The sequence below is a fragment of the Kogia breviceps genome, chromosome 20 (genome assembly GCF_026419965.1).
Source record: "Kogia breviceps isolate mKogBre1 chromosome 20, mKogBre1 haplotype 1, whole genome shotgun sequence".
In the NCBI taxonomy this organism is placed as follows: Eukaryota; Metazoa; Chordata; class Mammalia; order Artiodactyla; family Physeteridae; genus Kogia; species Kogia breviceps.
The window spans coordinates 19,513,575-19,533,407 of record NC_081329.1 but is presented as its reverse complement, the minus strand read 5'-3'; the positions used below and the strand labels follow the sequence as shown (position 1 = coordinate 19,533,407).

At 51.0% G+C, this 19,833-nt stretch overlaps 1 protein-coding gene and 1 long non-coding RNA gene across 6 annotated transcripts in view; one reads left to right on the top strand and one right to left on the bottom strand.

Annotated features, from left to right (window-relative positions):
* LOC136793316 (uncharacterized) overlaps positions 1-10,694 on the bottom strand; it is a 36,908-nt gene extending 26,214 nt beyond the window's left edge. The window contains exons 1-2 of the long non-coding RNA XR_010838455.1: positions 10,581-10,694; positions 2,813-2,920 (exon numbers count right to left, since the gene is read on the bottom strand). This is a non-coding gene — a long non-coding RNA (uncharacterized lncRNA). The remainder of the gene's footprint in view (positions 1-2,812; positions 2,921-10,580) is intronic.
* Positions 10,695-10,876: 182 nt separating this feature from the next.
* PRAG1 (PEAK1 related, kinase-activating pseudokinase 1) overlaps positions 10,877-19,833 on the top strand; it is a 49,997-nt gene continuing 41,040 nt past the window's right edge. Inside the window, exons 1-3 of one of the 5 annotated variants that reach the window (XM_067022318.1) lie at positions 10,877-11,048; positions 15,326-15,745; positions 17,744-19,578. In XM_067022318.1, coding sequence (XP_066878419.1) covers positions 15,416-15,745; positions 17,744-19,578 — 2,165 coding nt within the window. In that variant the 5' untranslated portion in view covers positions 10,877-11,048; positions 15,326-15,415. Of the gene's footprint in view, positions 11,049-15,242; positions 15,746-17,707; positions 19,579-19,833 lie in introns of all 5 variants that reach the window. The other 4 variants (XM_067022321.1, XM_067022319.1, XM_067022320.1 and 1 more) reach the window with 4 other exon arrangements.

Sequence of the window (19,833 nt, the reverse complement as noted above, 5' to 3'; positions counted from 1 at the left end):
TTCCAGATCGGTGAGAAATGTTTTCTGCTTATAAGTCACTGGTCTATGGTACTTTGTTATAGCAGCCTGAATGGACTAGGACACCAGGTTCTGAACTAGGCATTTTACATAACTTAGCTTACTTAATTTTCAAAACAACCTCCCGAGGAAGGTATCACTAATTACGTTTTACAGACAAGGAAATTGAAGCCAGTGAAAATGCCAAGAAGGGACATCCAACTCAGCCTCCACCGCCAGGAAACCTTTTCCAAAGGTGACACTGATGACACCTCACTTAATTCCTTCCAAGTCCTGCTAAAACCAAATTTAAGTGATGACCTTATTTGGCGACTTAGCATTTCAATAGGGAGAGAGAGAGAGATAGACAAACCGAAAGATGAATTAATATCTCACAATATGATCACACGGGCTTCCCTGGTGGCGCAGTGGTTGGGAGTCCTCCTGCCATTGCAGGGGACATGGGTTCGATCCCTGGTCTGGGAAGATCCCACATACCGTGGAGCAGCTAAGCCCCTGTGCCACAACTACTGAGCCCGTGCTTGGCAACAAGAGAAGCCGCTGCAGTGAGAGGCCCGTGCACCGCGATGAAGAGTGGCCCCCACTCGCCGCAACTAGAGAAAGCCCACGTGCAGCAACGAAGACCCAACACAGCCTAAAATAAATAAATTTTTTTAAAAAATAAAATATGATCACACAATTGATATGCATCAAGGCTCTATTAGCTATGGAAAATGTCAATAAATTTGAGAAACAACCATCTAGAATACATCTGGGCTAAGCTGGATGAACATGGAAGGTATGAGGATTTTTTTCTCTTGCTTCTCCCCCCCTCCCCCAAGTCCTTGGAAACCAAGGACTGTCCCCTTTGGGCTCTCTTAAGATACTGATTCCAATCTGTCAAGCACAGGTTTAGCTGAATTTCAGCCCCAAAGATGTGGATCTCTTTATTATCTCCTCTGTCATAGAAGAGCATTGTAACACGTGTTCTTTAATTGAATTACAAACAAAGCTCCACTGTGCCCTGATAGGAAAAGTCACATTTATTTTCATTCTGGACAGTTGCTCTGTGGGATCACGCCAGTGAATGCTGCTGTCATCCCCACTCAGACTTAGTCAGCTGAGTTGGAAGAGATTTTGTGTTTGTTTTATTTATTTATTTATTTTTTAAGAAAAGAGATTAGTGAATACATGTCTGTTTGAAAGCAAATTCCTTTTTGAGCAAAACACCAGCTTGGAGCCCTGGTAATGAGTCCTTCTCTCTCGTCATCTGGTGAGCCCTGACCTACGGGTGACAGTATTAGATAGTGAAAGGTTTATTTAAAGGAGAATCAGAGATAAAACTCTACAATTCCCTCATCTCACAAATGCACAGTTTTCTTTTCCTTTTATGCTCTTGTGTTACATCTTTTGGGAAGCTGTTTTCTCATTCAAACCACCCCTACTGGGCAGGCATGTCTGGAAGAGCTGCAGGTGTCCCCTGGCCAATGCTCACAAAGCCTACTTGTTAATCAGCCCTGTCACGTGTCTTTTGACCCCCTTCCTACCCTGCTCTCTCCACATCTTTCCCAGCCAACCACCAATGCTACTTCTAAAAGGGAAAAAACAGAACGGCCTGTCAAAAGAGCTATTATCATAAAGATTCATTAACAAGGCCTGGGGCTTTTCAGTAAATTAGCTCAAGCTTTTGCTCTGCTCTCTCTTCTAGCTATGATGCCCCCCTTGCCCCATTCACTGGTCACTGCAAAGCTTGTTGAATCTGCTACATTCTGTGGTCACTGGATACTCCACCAAGGGTCCCTCCAGGAGCCTCTCGATGCCCCCCTTTCCCCATTCACTGGTCACTGCAAAGCTTGTTGAATCTGCTACATTCTGTGGTCACTGGATACTCCACCAAGGGTCCCTCCAGGAGCCTCTCGTCCACCATTATTATATGCCAGCACCAGTCAGGACTGTGCTGATTATTCCAACTCCATAAAGTGCAGCACTGGTGACACTGCATGCAACACTATCTGGGAGTTTTATACAGAGGATCTGGAAGACCAAATTAATCGTGTTTGTTTCCCTCCAATCTTCTATACTTGATTATTAACTGGTCTGCCTAGGCAAGTCCTCCCCCTACTACTTGACAGAGATGCAAAATGAGAATGTTAATTCTGTGACATTATGACTTGCGAAGAGGTAATTTACTAATAAGAGTCAGTGTTTGTAGAAGGTGCAGGGGGTGGCATAGATAGATACTCTGTGTCAATTATGTACTGTGGACCTGAAATTGAAAGAGGCTACAGGGTACCTGCAGGTCCTACAGGGGAGGTTTATTTGCTGCCTCATGTCACCCCACCCCACCCCATGCAGAAACCAAGCAACATATGTCTCTGGACTAAGTGCATGCACTCAGAAACCTGAAAGGAGGAAGCAAGTTAAAGTCTTTTTTTGCTTTCACCATGTGGTGTACCGCGGAGGGAAATAAGACCTCTCCAGCGTCCCTTGTGCTGTATTAAAATGGGATTTTACTCCTGCAAAGCGCCAAGGCTGTTTATTGGTAAAATGCTCTCTGTCCAAAAATTGTCTTGAGATCCTTTTGTGGTATATTTTCTATGAAAAGCTAAGGAAAAAAAAAAGAAGAAGAAGAAGAAAGGAAAGAGAAAAGGCCACCTCACTTCAAGGGTGACTAAGCAAAGGAAACAGTTTTTCAACAGGTTTAGACAACTTTACAACAGATGGCAAATGACATGTTCTTTTTAGATAAATAGAAACCTTTCATTCTACCACTGAAAAAATTCTCAGGAAAACTGGATTTAGAGCACCGGCTTACCTTTGTAAGTGAAAACCTCTAAGATATGGTCCATGGAATGACATCCTTATGGCTGGGTTTTGGCAACTGATAACTAGGTCTCAGAGGTAAGGTTACACAGAAGGCTTCCTGTCAAAGTCAACAACAACACAGAGGTCAGGACACTCGGAAGCCTACTGACCTAGTAAAACCGAAACCGAAGCTGCCTTGGGAAAGACGAGGGGGAAAGCAACTGTTGAACCACAGTAAGGCACGTGATGTTTTCTCAATCCTGACCTGATTTATCAGGCAGCAATCAGCCTGGGGTTTCTGTGATGTTAGAGAATTATGGATCCATCTATCTGCTACAGGAGTTTAAACCCGACGGCCTTCTGAATGACTGAGGCTCATTGACCTAAAGATACGTGAGATTTCTCAGACCTGCTTCATCTTTCACACACGGGCAGTTCTCTCACAGAGACATGGCTGATCTCTCTCTCTGATTGTGATAAAATATACGTAACATAAAATTTACCGTTTTCACTTTTTTTAAGTGTGCGATTCCATGGCATTAAGGACATTCACACTGTTGTACAACCATCACCGACCGTCCTCCATCTCCAGAACTTCATCTTCCCAAACTGAAACTGTATCCATTAAACAATAATTCCCCACTCCCCCTTCCCCAAAGCCCCGGCAACCACCATTCTCCTTTCTGTCCCTAGGTACCTAGGTGAAATCATACAGCAATTGTCCTCTTGGCTTACTTCATTCGGCATAATGCCCTCGAGGTTTATACGTGTTGCAGCATGTGTCAGAATTTCCTTCCTTTTTAAGGCTGAATACTATTCCATCTTTCACTTTTTATAAACAACTTTATTGAGGTATAATTTATATATGCTAAAGTTCAACGATTTTTAGCGTGCTATTCAATAATTTTTAGTAAACTTGTCAGGTTGTCCAATCATCATCACAATCTGGTTTTAGAACATTTTCATCATCTTAATAAGAGCCCCCCATGGCCATTCACAGTTCACCCTCACTCCCCAACACCTTTCCCACCTCCAGCCCTAGGCAACAACTGATCTACTTTCTGTCTCTGAAAAGTTGCCTTTTTTGGATATTTCTTTCTTTTTTTTTTTCTTTTTTTCTTTTAGGCTGCATTGGGTCTTTGTTGCTGTGCGCGGGCTTTCTCTAGTTGCGGCGAGGAGGGGCCACTCCTCGTTGCGGTGTGCAGGCTTCTCATTGCAGTGGCTTCTCTTGTTGCGGAGCACGGGCTCTAGGCGTGCGGGCTTCAGTAGCTGTGACACACGGGCTCAGTAGTTGTGGCTCGCAGGCTCTACAGCGCAGGCTCAGTAGTTGTGGCACACGGGCTTAGTTGCTCCACGGCATGTGGGATCTTCCCAGGCCAGGTTTCGAACCCATGTCCCCTGCATTGGCAGGCGGATTCTTAACCACTGTGCCACCAAGGAAGCCCCTGGATATTTCACAGAACTGGAATCATACATTAAGTTGTCTTTTAAGTCTGGCTTCTTTCACTTGGTACTTAGCATGATGTTTCTGAGGTCCATCTGTGTTGCCACAGGTATCACTATTTCATTCTTTTTTATTACTGAATAGTATTACGTTATATGGATATATCACATATTGTTTATCCATTGACCAGTTGATGGACATTTGGGTTGTTTCTCTCTTTAACTATTATGAATAACGTTGTGTGAACATTGGTATGCAAGTTGTTGTGTGGACATATTTTCATTTCTCTTGGGTAGATATGAGGGTGGAATTACTGGGCCGTATGACAAGTTTACAGTTAACTTTTTAAGAAACTGTCTTCCAAAGTGGCTGTGCCATCAGGAGGTTTGCTTGACGGTAAGTAAACACATCTTTCAAATGGGTTTGTTTTTCCTTGTGACCTTCCCAATGTAAAATGCTCTGCTGCTTTTCAACTCTGACCCCAGCTCAGTCAGAAAGCCAAGCAGTGGGCGTGATGAATTAATTCTTCAAATAGTTCTCATTTTCACACCCTTAACTCACAGCTGAGTTCACATTAAAATCAAACAACCTTGAAAGCTCAGAAGAAGTATTATGAAAGGTTCTGTGAGACCTTGGGCAAGTCACATTGGTCATCTAGGGCCTCAGGGCCTCCATCTGTCAGCGAAGGATTAGGCCAAGACGACGTAATGTCCACTAAGGGCATCTCTGGATGCACCTGTGGACCCAGAACAATCCCTCGATGGGCTTCGAGATACTTAATGCACACTGCCTGGGTGTGGAGGTAAACAGTCTCTCAACCACGCAAATACAAACTCAGTTAAGGAACTGGGACTTTCCCCTAACCATGGACCTTAAAACTGGAGAAAGAGGGAGCTACAGATGAAAGAATGACCTTTTTCTTCCTCGGGCAGGTTGAATGAAGGGACACTCTGACTTTCTTATTCCAGTGAACTGTCTGGCATTACATTCATGGTGGGCATTAATTAACGTGCCTCTGTAGGTCATGTTCTCTTGAGTTGATTTTTGAAAAATATTGATCATCTGTCTAGAAGCAGTAGTGTGTATCACTCATTGGAACACTTTTATGTTAGGAACTATATTAGTCTCCTAGGGCTGATCTAACAAAGTACAGTCGTCCCTAGGTATCCGCAGGGGATTGCTTCCAGGAGCGCCCCGCGTACACAAATCCACAGATGCTCAAGTCCCTTATATAAAACGACGCAGTTCAATGAATACAGTCAGCCTCCGGTATCCTTGGGTTTCACATCCTTGGAGTCAACCAACGGTGGATCTAAAGCCTTAGAAACAGAGGGCTGGCTATACCAAAAACTGGGTGGCTCAAAACAACAGACATTTATTGTCTCACAGTGCTGGAGGCTAGAGGTCCCAAATCAAGGTGTCACAGGGGCCAAGCTCTCTTTGACAGCTTCAGGGAAGAATCCTTCCTCGTGTCTTTCAGCTCCTGGTGTGCACTGGTAATCTTCGGCCTTCCTTGGCTAGTAGATGCATCACTTCACCCACATGGCCTTTCTGTCATTGCGTCTTTACACTGTCCTCCCTCTGTGCGTCTGTCTCTGGGTCAAAATTTCCCCCTTTTATAAGGACACCAGTCATATTGGGTTAGGACCCACCCTAATGACCTTATTTAGACTTGGTTACATCTGTTAAGACCCTACTTCCAAATAAGGCCACATCTGACCTTATCACAGGTACTGGGGGTTAAGACTTCAATATATCTTTTTTTTTGGGGGGGTGGTAGGGGAACACAAGTCAATCCATAACGGTAACATTTTGGAAAAAAATGAGGTTTGCAATAAGGTATCTGTCACTGAATGCACATCTCACTGTAATTATATTATAAAATGGGAGAAAAGTGTTTTCCTTCTTCAACACCTGCCATCTGAGCTCTATGGCACTTGGACACAAAGAAACATCCTAACAATCCTGAACCCTCGGCTTTCAGTCCCATGTGGGTTGAGATTCTGACATCTGCAGTTATTTAAATAATGGCTTTCAGTTCGGAGGGGGGAATCTATTCAGTGCTTGGGATAAAATACTGTAAATTATTTAACATGGCTTATCCTGGGTAACACTGCCTGGGACTAAGGACAGGGAAGAACTGGATGTTGGGAATGGTTTAAAAAAAAAAAAAGTTGGGACACAAGGATGTGATGCCATAACCACAGGACCAGGATTAACTGATCAGATTACCTGAGTTTCCACACCTTCGAGAAGGAAGAGAGAATTGAGGGTCGGCAACTTAAAGAGCTGATTATCACTTGGAAGGAAAAAGAAAGAGGAGTGGGGCCGTGTATGCCTAGGAACCTTTACTGGCTGGCTGAGAATACCATCTTCTCGCAGGACAGAGGGAACCCAGAAGGGCTCTTCACAGCAAATTTTCAGAAGACCTTTGTCCTTCTCTCCTTACCCTGGCAATCCCCTCCATGATGGCTCTGGGACTCCAGATGCCACCAAGGCAGGCCCGGCACACACCCATGGCTTCCAGGAGTTTCATCCTCTCTCACCTGCCGTCACCCTCCTCCCCTTGTTAAATCCGCCTTTCCCGACTTGCATCCCTATCAAGCCCGCCTTTCCCAATCCATCTGTGCTCCCATTTGATCTACTTCTTCCATGGGGTCTGCTGGAAACGCTGGCTGATATAAGCAAAGTAACTAAGAGTTTAAGCTGGTCTTGAACACACCCCACCTCATGCAATTAACAGAAACCTGGAATTCCCTTGACAATGCTTCCTCCATCCTCTCCAAGAGACCTCTCTTCACACTGCTCCGGATTATACAAGGTCTGGAAGAGAGCTCCTCTGTTTCACGGCCTTCTAGATCACCATGTCTCTCTTCGCCTCATCTTTGCTCCTTCCTCACCTACCCCTCCAAGCTCTTTCATTTTTCCTCTGGCTCCAGACACCACTCTGGCAGGAGAACTTCATTCACCAGATAGCTCCATACACTTCAGACTCCAGAGACCACAAACGAAATCCTCTGACTTCCTTATTTATACTAATGACATCATCTTTCTACCAGTCTCTTGAAGCAGAAGTTCTGTTGGTTATCTTTGATTCCCTCCTCTCCCTCAGCAACAGCACTGACCTCAGAGTTCCTGTGCAGTTTACGTGAGAGAAAGCACGTAAACCATTTAGCACACAGGGCCTGACACAGAGGAAGCACCCCATCCTGTAAGCCATGATTAGTTAAGATCTTACTGCTCATAGCGATCAGGAAGCATCCAGTTCCCATATCTCCCTCTTGATGTCTTTCAAAACCACCCCTCCAACATCCATCCTCTCCATTCCCCCTTCTATGTCCCTTATCAAGCCCTGACCTCCCGTCTGGACCAGGGTTAGAAACTCTAAGCCAGTCTCCTTGTCTCCAATCTCTTCTCTCACTTCCTAATCCACCTGAGATACAAGATCCAGATGGAGCACATGAAAAACTAACTTGGAGGGCATCGTTCAGCTCATCAGAAATGTCAATCCTCTCCCGCTGTCTCACTTAGAAAGCAAGCCTTTCCTGTCCAGTGCCCCATGCCATTTCCAGGCTTTTCTCCAATAATCATGCTCCAGCCAGACTGGATAAGAAACCTCTCAAAAAGACTTCTGCCTCACCCACGTCCACTCCTTTGCAGATACCACTCTCTCCGTCTGGAAAGTCCCCACTGTCCACAAACTACAATCCTTCTCATCCTACAAAGCCCCTTCCTCCCTGGAACCACTTCTTGTGTTTTTGTCTTTTCCTCCTTTGAATCCTCACTGCTCCTAGCTTATTTTCCTGTCATAGAGCTTTTATTCTTTTTTTCATCTTTCTTTTACCCCTTATATTCCCTCATCCTGTGCTTCATAAGGAGAAGGCACTCGATAAATGTTTGTTGACTAAAACTGAACACCTCTCTATCATTTGAGGTCTCTTCTCCAGCTAGGGAGATACAGGCTTGGATTACTTTGGTCCAATCTTCATGCTAACTCCTCAAGTACCCCAGCTAGCATTACTTCCTCTGTATAATTTAATCCTACCTTTTTGTATTTCTGATTCCTAATAACTTTACCCTATTTACCTCAAAGCACCACCTGCCCCAGACTTTGTCTTAATTTCCCCCAATTTAACTGCTCTCCTGTACAGAATAGTGCTCCAGGACTAAACCCCTGAAGGGAATCACTCTTCTTCGAGGTCTGATCTGTATCGGGGAAGCCAAGCCCTGCAGTTAAAAATGTCGTGAAAATGAACTGATAAGGGGTAGACGCAGAATGCTGTGTATACACAAATTGCACTGCACTGCAGGGTGAATTTTGGAAGTTCAAGCAAGAATTGTTTATTAAAATGCATGAGCTTACTGTAGCTTCACCGAGGAGATAACATACTTAACAGCCACTGGTGGAGCACTGCATAAGAGAATGGGTATTTTGTGTGGATCTAAGCAACTCTTTTGAAGTATTTTCTTATTCTTTTCATTAGGCAAGATGAAGCCAGTTTTAAGGCCATGTCGCTGGCATTAAAAGATGAACTTTATATGTCAGCAACTACAGTATAATGCATTCACTTTGTGTGAGCACAGCAAAACGCTTGAAAACAGTTTATTTTGCAGAAGGACTGAATTAACCATTCAATTGCTGTACCATGCCACAGAACCGCCAATCTTATACTATAGCCTTCGCTTTTTATAATTACGTTCTTTAGCCTGTTAATATATTAAAGACAAATTAAGCAAAGAGAAGGAAAAATGTGGGAACGTGAGTGCCTCCTGTATGCTCCATTCTGCGGGGTGGGTGTCCCCACCAGGCTTTACAGAGGAAGAACGGAAATATCCCACCTGAACCATGGGAACTAGGAACTCGTCAAACACCCGGGTTTGCCCTCTTCCATTGTAACCGAATTGCATGCACCTCCTGACGTCATTTTTGTATTTCTCCAGTGACAAGCACTTTGTCCCTACCTGCTTATCAACACCTTCCCCTCCTGGTCTCTCTGTAAATGAGTGGGATTGACCCTTCAGTTTTGTTGGATGATGATGGAGCCTAAACAGGGTTTTCCTTACACGTTTGTTCAAATGGTTTCCCTTCACTTCGAGAAGAAAGAAAAATAGAGCTGGACAGACAGTATTAGCGGAGGGCAGAGTGGAACTGCCCATCAGAGGAGTCAGACAGCTCTCGGTTCCAACCCCAGGACCACGACTTTCAGCCGATGGGCCCTGACAAATTATGTGGCCCTCTGTGCACTGGTCTTCCTCTCTGTGAAATGGGGATGATGTCCCTCTCATGGGGTTGTTTGGCACAGGGTAGGTATTTCACCTACTTTCCTCCCTCTAAACCTTCTCCCCACTTCTATTCATACTCAGGAGAAATCAGTGACATTGGAGCACAGAAGGTTTTTTTTTATATATCCTTTCTAACTTTCTCCTTTTCTCACACAGAAACCAAACCTCAAATACATGTCTTCTCCCCACCTTCATCCCACCCCCCCCACTCCTGCTCTGTCACCACTGGATCTCTAAGAGAACGCAGGAATCTCAAGGAGAACCAGCCTTCCTGCTCTAAGTCAGGCGGAGGCTCACAGGTGCATCATGGTGGGCTGCCTGGCGGAGGACTCCCGCTGGACTTACTATACACTGCCTCTCTGGGGAGGTGGAAGGAGCAGAGAGAAGGCCACAGGTGTTTTTCTGGGGTCTTCGCGAATTCCCCCCAACCAGGCCGGCGCCAGGTGGTGACCTTGGTGCGGGCTCCTTGAGGAAACACCCAGGTCAAGGTGCAAGCCTGTTGCAGGCAGCAGGAGAAAGGGAGGGGACTGACTGGATCGTAGGCTGTCATACTCTCGGTTAAAAGATTTTTAGCCCGAGGACTATCTCGAACTCATTCTATCTCAGTGAATGAGTCACTTACTGGAAACGGTGTAAACACAGGTGTAATACTGGCCTGCGGAAGCCCTCACTGTCCCAGCGTGGAGGAAGACCAGCTCTTTCCACTCCAACCGTTGTATTCCTCTTTCAGAAAACTAAAGTTCAGGGGGGTTAAGCCATTTGCCTGAGGCCTCAGTCGAGGGACTGAGCAGGACCCAGAACCCGCTGTCAGGACTCCCAGTCCGGCTCGGTAGTGCGTCAGCCTCCTCCTACCTGCAACAGTCATGACAATCTCGGTGCCCACGCAGCTTTCGGACTGCGTCTCGGTCCTGACCTCATCACTCCCCTCCGGACCCCTCGCTTTCCTTCCCCCCGCCCCCTCCAGCTCTGGGGCTGTACCCTCCACGCCTCTCTGGTCCTCTCAGGGTCTCGCAGAGCAGGCAGGATGAAGGGACGCAAGACAACTACATACCTATGCGTACATCATGGGAAAAGGAAGGCTTTAGACACCGAAACTCGCCCCTGCAGAACCCCGCGAGCCCTCCTTGGAGAGGGGTGCAAAAGGGCGTTCGCTCGGGGGTCGGACGCCTCCAAGTCTCGGGCTGGGGGCGGAGCCTCCGTCGGGAGCGTGAGGGAGGGGCGGGGCGTGGATCTCCGGGAGGAATCAGGGGCCAGGGAGCGCGCCCGCCGGCGGGGGGCGCGGGGCGGTGGCAGGGACTCCGGAGGTGCGGCTGGGGCTGGGCGGGCGGCGCCACCGGAGGCGGAGGGGGCGGAGCCGGGCTCGCAGCTGCCACCCGGCCGCCGGGCCCAGGCAGACGACACCGCCCGCGGCCGGGCACGCACTGCGCGCACACACTCTCCAAACAATGCTCCGAGGCGCCCGGCGGGGCGGTTGGCGGCTAGGAGACCAGCGGCGAGGCCGGGGGAGCGCGGCCCCGAGGTGAGCCCGCGGCGCCTTCTCCAAAGCCTGCCTCTTTTTGTTTGGCAAACGTGGCCGCAGAGGGAAGCTCCGGGGGAGCGCGGCGGTTACCGAGCGGGCGACCCCAGTCGGCGTCCCTCGGGGTGACAGGCGGCCGCTGGGGGAGGGTGGAGCGTCCGGACCGCGTGCGCCCCGGGTTGCGCCCGAGGTGGAGGCGCCGATCCCGGAGGACAGGGGAGCCGGAGGGATGTTCTCGATTCATTGGAGAATCGCGCTCTTTCGAACGGGGAAACTTTCCTCCGAGTTCCGGCAAGGGAACCGACTGTTCTGCTGGTCTCGCTGGTCTGGCTGCAGGGTTTGGGGCAGGAGACCGGAGCGCTTTGGGGATTGCTATTGTGGAGACTGCCTTTCCGCGGCCGCAGGATTGTCAAAGGAGCAGAGAGGGAGAGACCGCCCGCGCTCCTCGGACCAGGCCCCCGGGGGTGATGCTTTGGGGCCCCAAGTTAGTAGTTGCCTCTTAGGCAGCCCCGAGTTGGATGCCAGTCTGGGGGTCTCCAAGGGGAACGAGACGATGCCTTTTTCTTGAGCCGTGGCAGAGCCCTCTGAAAGGCTATACTGTGGGCACGTTGTTAACCTCTGCTTCTGCTGCCGCTTCCACACACACAAACACACACACACACACACACACACACACACACACACACACACACACTCACTCTCTCTCTCTCTCTCTCTCTCTCTCTCTCTCTCTCTCTCTCTCTCTCAGAAAATAGAACCTCTCCACTGAGAATGGAGGCAGGGCCGGCTCTGTATATTTCTCTCAGGTGAAGCTCAGCCAGCAAGCACGTGGCTTTGCAGAGCCCGATAGCGAAGCCCAAAGGTCTAGGAGGGAGGAGTTTTGCAAGGCGCCCAGCCCAGAATCAGGTTGGGAAGGCCCTATAGATCATTGGCCTGAACTGTCCTTAACAACCCCTTCCCATTTTGAGCCGGAAATTTGACAGGAAGCACTGGGAAATTGTGCGGTTATTTCGCTATCATAGGGTCTTGTGGAACGCGGGTATCTTCCTTACTGGTTTAGCCTAATGGGTCTAACCCACAGAAACCACATTCCTCCTGCTAAGATTAGATTACATTGCACTGGAGAAGGAAAAAAGAAAATTAAAAGTTGAGTGAATATCATGACTTAACCTCTGTGTGTGCGGGGGAAGGGGGGAGGTAAGGCTGTCACTTTCTCCTTTCTGCCCGGGCAACCTCTGTCAGTGGAGTGTTGAAATCCAGACAAACACTTTCATAAATAGTTCTCTTTTCCGGTGTTGCATTCATTTAATTGTCATACAGATAACTTTTTTAGATGAATATTTTCTGGAATTCTGTCACTCCAGGGTAAGGTGTGAGCAACTTTTGATGCAACTATGAGGGGCATTTGGAGCCCAAAGATTTCATTTTATGGATCTGGTCACCATTCTTCGGATTCTTTTTCCAGTGGGGTGGGTGTGTGTCTGACAGCTTCAATCTTGCACATTTTAGCCACAAATCTGGTGCAGAAGTTTGCAGAGGCAAAGATATTTTATCATGACTTGGATCAGAAAGAATGCTGAGATCTTTTTCTAATCTTACACCGCTGCCTCCCACTGAAATGGAGGAATTTGCATAATTCTGGGGGCTACCTCCCCTCGGAGGCAAGGAATGTGGGCTGGAAAGGTGCCATTCCCAGACTGGGGAGCTGGCACCGGCAGGCAGGCAGGCAGGGCTCCTGCTTTGTGAGAGCCACTTGAGTTTTCCACCATCTTTTACTTAAAACAAATCGGATGTAATTCCAAGCACAGAACCTCTCTAGACAGAGAGAATCCTTTCTGGCTTGATGTAGTGATAGATTCTGTTTGCTGTGACTGAGAAACCAGTTTTAACAGGATGTGTAGTGAGTCAGCGATGGAGAGGAGCTCGGGGCTTTATTCCGTTCTCGGCTTCATTCTTTTTTCCTGAAAAACCTCTCCAGTCTCTGAGCAGTTGTGTGGTAGGAGTTGTACTCACCGTCAGAGAATTTCAGAGCTGAGGATGGGAGCAAGGAGAGTGCTCGTGAACTGGTGAGGGGTTCTGGAAGCTTCCCGAACGTTGGTAATCCAGAGCCTACCAAAAGTCCCAGGGCTGGAGTGGGCCATCTGCGGCACAGGAGGGGAACCTCCGGCACCAAGCAGCCATGACAAGTGTGGGTCAGTTGCCTGTTGAGCAGGAAACGAGGCGTGGCTACCCCAAGCGGCTGCTTTGCGAATCTGTAGGATGCCCCCCGTCCTCAGATAGCCCAGCCCTGTGAGGAGCTGCAGGAAGGAGCCAAGCCCACACAGAACCGATTCCCAAGCTCTCTCCTTCCATCCCACCTGGGGCGTGGGAGCCTCTGCCTGCAGTAGAAGAGGGGGGCCAGGAACCGCTGGAAAGGACCTTCTCCTCACCTTGGTGCAGGGGTATGGAGATTTGCCTTACTGAACACCAGAACACCTCCTCCGCTTTTTCCTCTTTCCACAGTCTAGCGGCAGAGCCTAGAGCTCTCTGTGGCCTGGGATTGTAGGAGAAAGAAAAATCCTTGCTCTCCGCTGCTTGTTGAAGCTTAGTGACGTCTTCTGGGAACTTGGCAGGGAATGAACCTGCTACTTGGGTGTAGCAGGAGGAGGAGAACCCAACTTGCAAGCATCTTGATGCATAAATCCTAACAACGGTCACAAACTAAAAGACAAATACTTGTCTTTTATTTCAGAGAGTTCATTTAGCTTAAAGATGATGCAGTGGGCTTCCTGGTTAACTTTGGAGGGAAAAGAGGCCAATTTAGCTTCAGCTCTTGTTGAATAAGCACCCCTCTCTGTGAGTGTGGGAGACCAGAAACAGAGCTCTTCCCACAAAGATTCTGATGATCTTTGGGGCTCTTGGCTCATTCCACCTGGTTAGTCCTGTTGACGGTATGGAGAGCATCAACCTCAGAGCCAGCTCTCACGGGAGGAAAGTGGAAAGCAGATCCCAGGGCCAGACCCTCCCTGTTTAATGAGAGTGTGTTCACTGTAGATTCTTCAGGACGATTTTCTCCTGGACGCTCTCCTTTTGAGGAAGTCAGTTCATTTAAATGAGGAAAGAAGAGCAAAAGTAGCAAACAGATAATGGCGAGCAACTCAGTATAATGAATGAAGTGATGAGTGAGGTGATCATGAGAAGCTGCCAGCAAAGTTGGCTCCTTTTTCTAGAACCACCGAACTCTCTGTGTCTGTGGCCAAGTCTTAGTTGATGTCACTGCCGTTCTTTTCCCATCTGTAAAATGGGGATGACAGCTACCTGACGGATGTTATTCAGGTTAACTGGTTAAAATCTGCAACCTTTCGAGTTCCTCCTCAATGGTGAATTTACTAAGTGAACTCTATGGTACAGACTCTCAGCCTTCGGTTTTTACTGTCAGAGGCCACAAACTCTTCCAGCAAGCTCACTGCCTCCCCTTCAGGGACCTCGTAAGGAAAATACCTGTGATCATCTCTTCCTTCTCTTGTAGCCTAACCAGCCCTAGACCACAGGGCTGTGGTGACCACGAACCTCTCTTTCGGTTTCCCCTGGCCCGGCAGCTCTGGCTGTATTGATCTCACTTGAGCCCTGGAGTGAATGAGGCATACTAAGAAAGGGGGGCCAGGGAGGGCGAATTCCCAAGATGCCAGACCTCCCGACAAAGGTCCCTGGGGGGCAGGCCGGCACCCCACCTCCCCCCTTGCTCACCGCTTCTGTCTCCATATCCTCACAAGTATGGGTTACAGTGCTGATTTCAGAGCCCAGGTCTGCCTCCCCACACACATCATTCTTGGTTAAAAATTGTGGCTTATCTTCCAGAAGCCACGATTTTTATCTGCTGTCCTACTTGGTAGTTCTTGTTTCTCTGGGGCAGAGTCCCAGGCTCGAGACCCCTAGCAGCAGGGGAGGCATGGGTCAGCCACAAGCTTCTCATCGCCAGCCCTGTGTGGTTTCTTCCCGTTAACTGCCCCCAAACCTCCAAGCGCTCAGGAGTTTAGGGGACTGAAGTGTCTTTTACACTCTCTACTCATGCAACAGAGCTGTGTTTGGCTTTTACGTCTTTTCTGAGGCCACACCACTAGAAAGGGATTAAGAGCCTCATGACAAATGGGTGAGGGCCTCAGAATAAATAGAATATTTATCTTTACCTCTTTCTCCTCCTTCCCCCCTGCTCCCCAGTCACTTCGTCAGGCTCGAATTGATCGTGCCCCCGGCCTCTGGCAGGGGAGATCTCTGATGAGGCAAGTGTTCTGCCTTTCCAGGAAGCCGCCCCGTGAGCCCCATCCGCCTCCCCTGAGACCACGCCAGGGAGCCAGGCGCAAGATGAACCAGCGCCCCGCCCGCTGCTCAAGATGCACCAGACCATCCCAGTGAACCCCGAGAGCCCGAAAATGTCTGCGTGCAGCGACTTCGTGGAGCACATCTGGAAGCCCGGGTCCTGCAAAAACTGCTTCTGCCTGCGCACCGACCACCAGCTGGCACCTGGCCGCTCCCAGCCCCGAGCCGGCAGCCTGCCCCCTCCGCCTCGCCTGCCCCCCAGGCCCGAGAGCGGCCGCCCGGAAGATGAAGGCCTGAGCGGCTCGCCCTACTCCAAGCCCACCATTGCCGTGAAGCCCACCATGATGAGCTCCGACGCCTCCGAGGGGTGGACAGAGGCTGGCGTGAGTGCCGACGTCGCGCAGGTGAGGCTGACTCAGCCCCGTGGTATTTTTGTGGTATTTTTACGAGGCTGCTCCTGTTGTAACACCGGGGACTGGCGGGCAGCCAGGGAGGGCTGTCCCAGCAGGACTCCTGCAGGGTGGCTTCCTGTTGGCTCGCCCCAAAACTGCTCCTGCCGGACCACCACCCTCTCTTTTCTCTCTGCCCTCCTTTCTCTCTGACCCTTTAGGCTGAGAACCATCCATGCAGACCCCCAAGTTCGTTTGAAGACTGTATCAGGGCACACCAGAATGAAGCTTTTTCTAAAAAGTTAAAAAAATTTTTTTTTTATTTATTGGATCATTTTAAATATATACAAAGGTAGCAAGAATTGTTTAACGAATTCCATGCATCCACCGCCCTGCCGCATGAGCTTGAACAGTCATCAACTCATGACCAATCTTGTTCCGTCTCTACCCCTGCCCCGACCCTCCCTTCCCAACCTGGGGTTTTAAAGCAAACCCCACATACTGCATCATGTCAGTACCTCTTTAAAAAATAAAGTCTTTATACAAAATATCATTATCACACTTAAAAATGTCAGCAGTAATTCTGTAATGTCAGCCAATTCCCAGCCAGTGTTCATATTTCCAATTTGGAAGCTTGGGTTTTTCCAGCTTTGATGTAGGATTACTAAAAACGATTACATCCTTAGAGATTAGACCTTTGCGCTGATCCCCCAGGTGACCCTGACCAAGTTGTAATTATTTAAAGGGCACATGGAGCCTGCTGCCTCTAGACATCTCTTCTGGGAATCTGCATTTCTAGGGCATATTCTAAGAACTTAACTAGTTTTCCTTAAACTGTCATAGTGAGTGGGTCAGGAAGGGTGTGTGAGCGCATGTGAGGTCAGAGGTCAGCTTTAACTCCAGGGAGGCTTGACTGAGGTGAGCCATCTCCTGGGGCTGCATTCAGCTTCCTGTCCCCTTCAAAGTTGCTCTATTTTGCAGAAGCTGGTTACACCCATTCCCCAGGCCTTTGTCGATACCTTTGACCTTCACAGATGTAAACCAGGGACTCTTTTTGTTCTGAATCATCTTGGAAAGGAGCCAGAGGCCGACCCTGCCTTGAGGCTGCTTTAAAATTGGGGATAGGGGAGACTAGAGGGGAAGGAGGAGGGGGCAGTGATTTCACTGATGGGAATGACCACCCCACATCGCTGTCTCTAGCTCGACTAGTCCAGCCACTTATGCAGCCTCGGCTGAGGTCACTGCCTGTAACTGGGAGAAAGAGCACGGCTCAGAGCCGGGACCCAGTTCGGAACTCGGAAACCGGAAACCGGCCCTCACCCTGCTGCCCTCTGACCCCACCACCCACCCAAAGTGGTTTTTTTGTTTGTTTTTTGTTGGGTTTTTTTGCGGTATGCGGGCCTCTCACTGCTGTGGCCTCTCCCGTTGCGGAGCGCAGGCTCCGGACGCACAGGCTCAGCGGCCATGGCTCACGGGCCCAGCCGCTCCGCGGCACGTGGGATCCTCCCGCACCGGGGCACGAACCCGCGTCCCCTGCATCGGCAGGCGGACTCTCAACCACTGCGCCACCAGGGAAGCCCACCCCAAGTGTTTTTAAAAGCTTTATGACTTTGTTTTCTTTGTGCTATGACACTGTTATCAAAAAGACTAATGAACACAAAGCAAAAATTAAACAAAACCCCAAACTCTATTTCGAAGCCCTTGGGAGAACTTATCTCGTCCAGCAGTTTCGAGGGAGAAGGCAAAATGTTCTTCTTTGGCGTTTTTTTCCCCCTACCTCACAGTTTTAAGCCGAAGGAATTACAGGCAGGGGTGAGGAGTGCAGTGTACGGAAGCCCAGGGGCTCCACGGGGCCCCAGCGATGACGAGAGGGCTGTGGGGAGGTCAGAGGGTAGGCGCGCTGCCCGGCTGAAGACAGTTTACGGTGTCATGGCCCTGCCCTCTCACTTTCTCTCTCTTCCTTTTTTCTCTGACAAGGTCTAATGTAAGTCTTTTAACCTTGGGGCTGTGTAGGTCATCTGGAGACGAGCCCCCGGCAAGCTCCCCCTCCCGAAGCAGGACGATGTGCCAGTAGTTTACCTGGGCAGCTTCCGAGGCGTCCAGAAGCCTGCTGGGCCCTTGGCCCCGGCAGACGTGGGGCACCCTCGCTGCCCCCCTTCCTACGCCATGGTCGGCCTGCACAGCCTAGAGCCCCGGGGCGAACGGAGTGTCGCCTTCCACCCAGTGAGCTTCCCCGATGAGAAGCTTGGAAGAGAAGATAAACCCACGATTCCCTACCAAGAGCTGACCTCCCCTCAGGAGAGCTTCCGCCAGAAACTGGCTGCCTTTGCCGAGATGACCTCTGGCTGCCACAAGGGCCCCAGGCCCTACCCCTCTGCGCAGCCCCTGCGGGAATCCCTGCCCTCGGAGGAGGATGACAGCGATCAAAGGTGCTCGCCCTCAGGGGACAGCGAAGGGGGAGAATACTGCTCCATCCTGGACTGCTGCCCCGGGAGCCCAGGGGGTCAGGACGCCTCACAGGCCGTGGACTCCGGGCGCAGACAGGGCTGCGGGGACTGCTCGCCGGCCTGCTGGGAGCAGGGGGTGTGCGCGAGGCCAACCGAGGAGGAGAGGCGGGCTTTGAGCTTCCCCAGGGAGTGCCGCAGCCAGGGCCCGACGGAGAACCCGCCCCACCTGGGCCCCAAGAAGCAGTCCCTCACCTCCGAGGCCGCCAGCTCCTCGGATGGCCTCTCCTGCGGGAGCGCCAGTAGCCGCGCCAGCAGCCCCTTGGTCCCCCAGCACGAGAGCGATTCCTGCTCCCTCGTGAAGGCACCTGGGCCGGGGAAGCAGCCGGACTCTGGCTGCCACGGGGTGGCGTCCAGCAGGGGCCTGGGGCCGACTGGGGAGCCCCAGGCCCCAGCCCACCCCGGGGAGACTGCACAGCCTGAACCCATCTACGCTGAGAGCACCAAGAGGAAGAAGGCTGTTCCAGTGCCTTCCAGGCCACAGGCCGGGGTGGAACAGGCGGCAGCTGCCCAGGGCCAGGGCCCGGTGAGGACGGCTCACGCCCGGGCTCAGAAAACAGCGTCTGGCTGCGGCCAGGACAGGGGAGGCCCAGAGGTGGCCCACCAGGCGGCGGCCACCATCACAGTCATGGCGGCCCACCCGGAAGAAGACCACCGCACGATCTACCTGAGCAGCCCCGACTCCTCGGTGGGGGTGCAGTGGCCTCGCGGGCCCCTGAGCCAGGCCCCTGAGGCAGGCGAGGGGGAGCCTGCGGCTGGGCAGGGGCTCAGCTCTAGGGAGAGCCGCCATCACGGTGCCAGTGAGAGCACGCCCAAGGGGAGGCCTGCCATCCCTCCCAAGCTGTCCAAGAGTAGCCCCGGAGGGACCCCGGTGTCCCCATCGGCCTCCCCTCAGTCCAGCCTCAGCGAAGGCAACTCGGCCGTCACTGGGCCCCAGCCTCCATCCAGGGGCCCCGCTGACCCTGCTTCCTCCTGCCGGGCCAACGGTGTCCCTGCCAGCGACCCCACCAGGGGCCCTCCGCCCGCCACTGCCACGTCAGCCTTGGACCAGAGGCGGCCCCGGTACCAGACCGGCGCCTGGAGCCGCCAGTGCCGGATAGAGGAAGAGGAGGAGGCGGAGCAGGACTTGCTGAGTCAAAGCTGGGGGAGAGAGGTGGGCAATGGCCCCACGGACCCCTGCAACTCCTCCACCTGGCACCGCCTCCGCCCCGCAGACGGCTCCTCCGGGCAGAAGAGCAAAGCCGGAACCGGGATGAGCAAGTCGGCCTCGTTTGCCTTTGAGTTCCCCAAGGACAAAAGTGGGATCGAGGCGTTCTCGCCTCCCCCGCCGCCTCCGAAGTCACGGTGAGTACAGCTGCGTGTGTATGCGCGACCCCGGGGCTCGTCCGGCAGGACCGAGGCCTCTTCCAGACACCTTGGTCTTTGCCACCTGTACCGAAGCCATCAGGCCCAGGCTCAGAGTCCTAACTCCAGGCACCAGTGTCGGCCCGAAGGCCCTTGTGCCTTTGTGTAAATTTCTGTGACTTGGTGCTCAGCACGCAAACCTACAAGCGGCGCCCTGCCTGGGGTTGGCTGTTTGGAAGGCATCTTTCCAAGAAG